Raw genomic sequence first — 1,260 nt, 5'->3', positions numbered from 1 at the left:
TTTATTCTTGATTTAGATTACGGCGATCGATATCAATAGATCATACTATGAAATCGGCCTACCTTTTATCCAGAAAGCAGGAGTTGAGCACAAGATCGAATTCATCGAATCAGAAGGTCTTCCTGCCCTTGACAAATTGGTTGAGGAGGTAGCGAATGTCATTCCCTTTATTAGCTGCTGCTTAGTTTTGGAGTTACTATGAATTAAGTTCAAAAGTAGGTTATACTAGTATTTTTTTTAGTCGTTAGGGCTTTCTGTATCATTTGAGTAAGGGTCCGCCCAATTGTGGTACTTCTTATTCTGTGTGGAGATCGGACGGAGAGAACCATCAGGTTTTCTCTTTGTTTGTAGTCAAAGCACAGTTGTAACAGCTGCAGTTTGACTGTGTTTTTACTATAGATAGAGAGAAAATTAGGTGGTTCTCTATGTCTGATGTCCACATAGAATAATCTCTCATGTTATGAATGCTTATTTCTTATAATCTTACATGATTACTTAATCATTTGAATCAGACCATCTTTATGAAAGTAATGAGTTTGTAATATTAATTGTATAGTTTGTTGAAAGATCTAAGAAATAAGGAATAACAGTAACAACAGAACCGTACTAGTTCATGTATGCATTCTAATGATTAACAAGAGCATATTTTTGGTTGAAATAATTGCAGGTGAAGGAAGATGATCTCTTTGATTTTGCATTTGTGGATGCTGACAAGACTAACTACCACAATTACCATGAAAGGTTGCTGAAGCTAGTCAAAGTTAATGGCCTGATTCTGTATGATAACACGCTCTGGTTCGGAACCGTCACTGGCTCGCCAAAACCGAACTATCCAGATTGGATCAACTATAACCTAGAGAGCATCATCAAGCTAAACAAGCAGCTGGCCGCGGATCCAAGGGTCGAACTTTCGCAGGTCTGCATCGGTGATGGGGTCACCATTTGCAGGCGCATAGCCTGAGCTGAGTTTGAGAAATCCGAGAGCTTTTAAGGATATTGATTCCTGAAGGATATAAATAGCATGAGTGTTGGTGTATTGGCAGTACGTAGATGCACTTATGGCTTATTGTTTTCTTATGGTCTTTTCTTAGTATCTTACTGTTTGCTTGCTTCATTAATAATTCAGAATATTTGGGTTGTTGAACATTTGAGTTGATCAACTTGTGATCTTTTCAGCCAAATGTGTTGCTTTTTTATTTCCATTTTGAAGTATTGTGCTTAACGCTCATTTTAAGCATTTTGCCTCTCTTGAAATTATGA

The 1,260-nt window shown here is 37.3% G+C and overlaps 1 protein-coding gene across 2 annotated transcripts in view; it reads left to right on the top strand.

Annotated features, from left to right (window-relative positions):
* LOC110114871 (norbelladine 4'-O-methyltransferase) overlaps positions 1-1,026 on the top strand; it is a 3,416-nt gene extending 2,390 nt beyond the window's left edge. The window contains exons 4-5 of one of the 2 annotated variants that reach the window (XM_028696554.1): positions 17-139; positions 668-1,026. In XM_028696554.1, the coding sequence (XP_028552387.1) occupies positions 17-139; positions 668-961 (417 nt within the window). In that variant the 3' untranslated portion in view covers positions 962-1,026. Of the gene's footprint in view, positions 1-16; positions 158-667 lie in introns of both variants that reach the window. The other variant, XM_028696555.1, reaches the window with a different exon arrangement.
* Positions 1,027-1,260: the final 234 nt, after the last annotated feature.

This window comes from Dendrobium catenatum, unplaced genomic scaffold, assembly GCF_001605985.2.
Source record: "Dendrobium catenatum unplaced genomic scaffold, ASM160598v2 fragScaff_scaffold_765, whole genome shotgun sequence".
NCBI lineage: Eukaryota > Viridiplantae > Streptophyta > Magnoliopsida > Asparagales > Orchidaceae > Dendrobium > Dendrobium catenatum.
The sequence above is the reverse complement of the archived record's forward strand: the minus strand, read 5'-3'. Positions and strand labels throughout refer to the sequence as shown.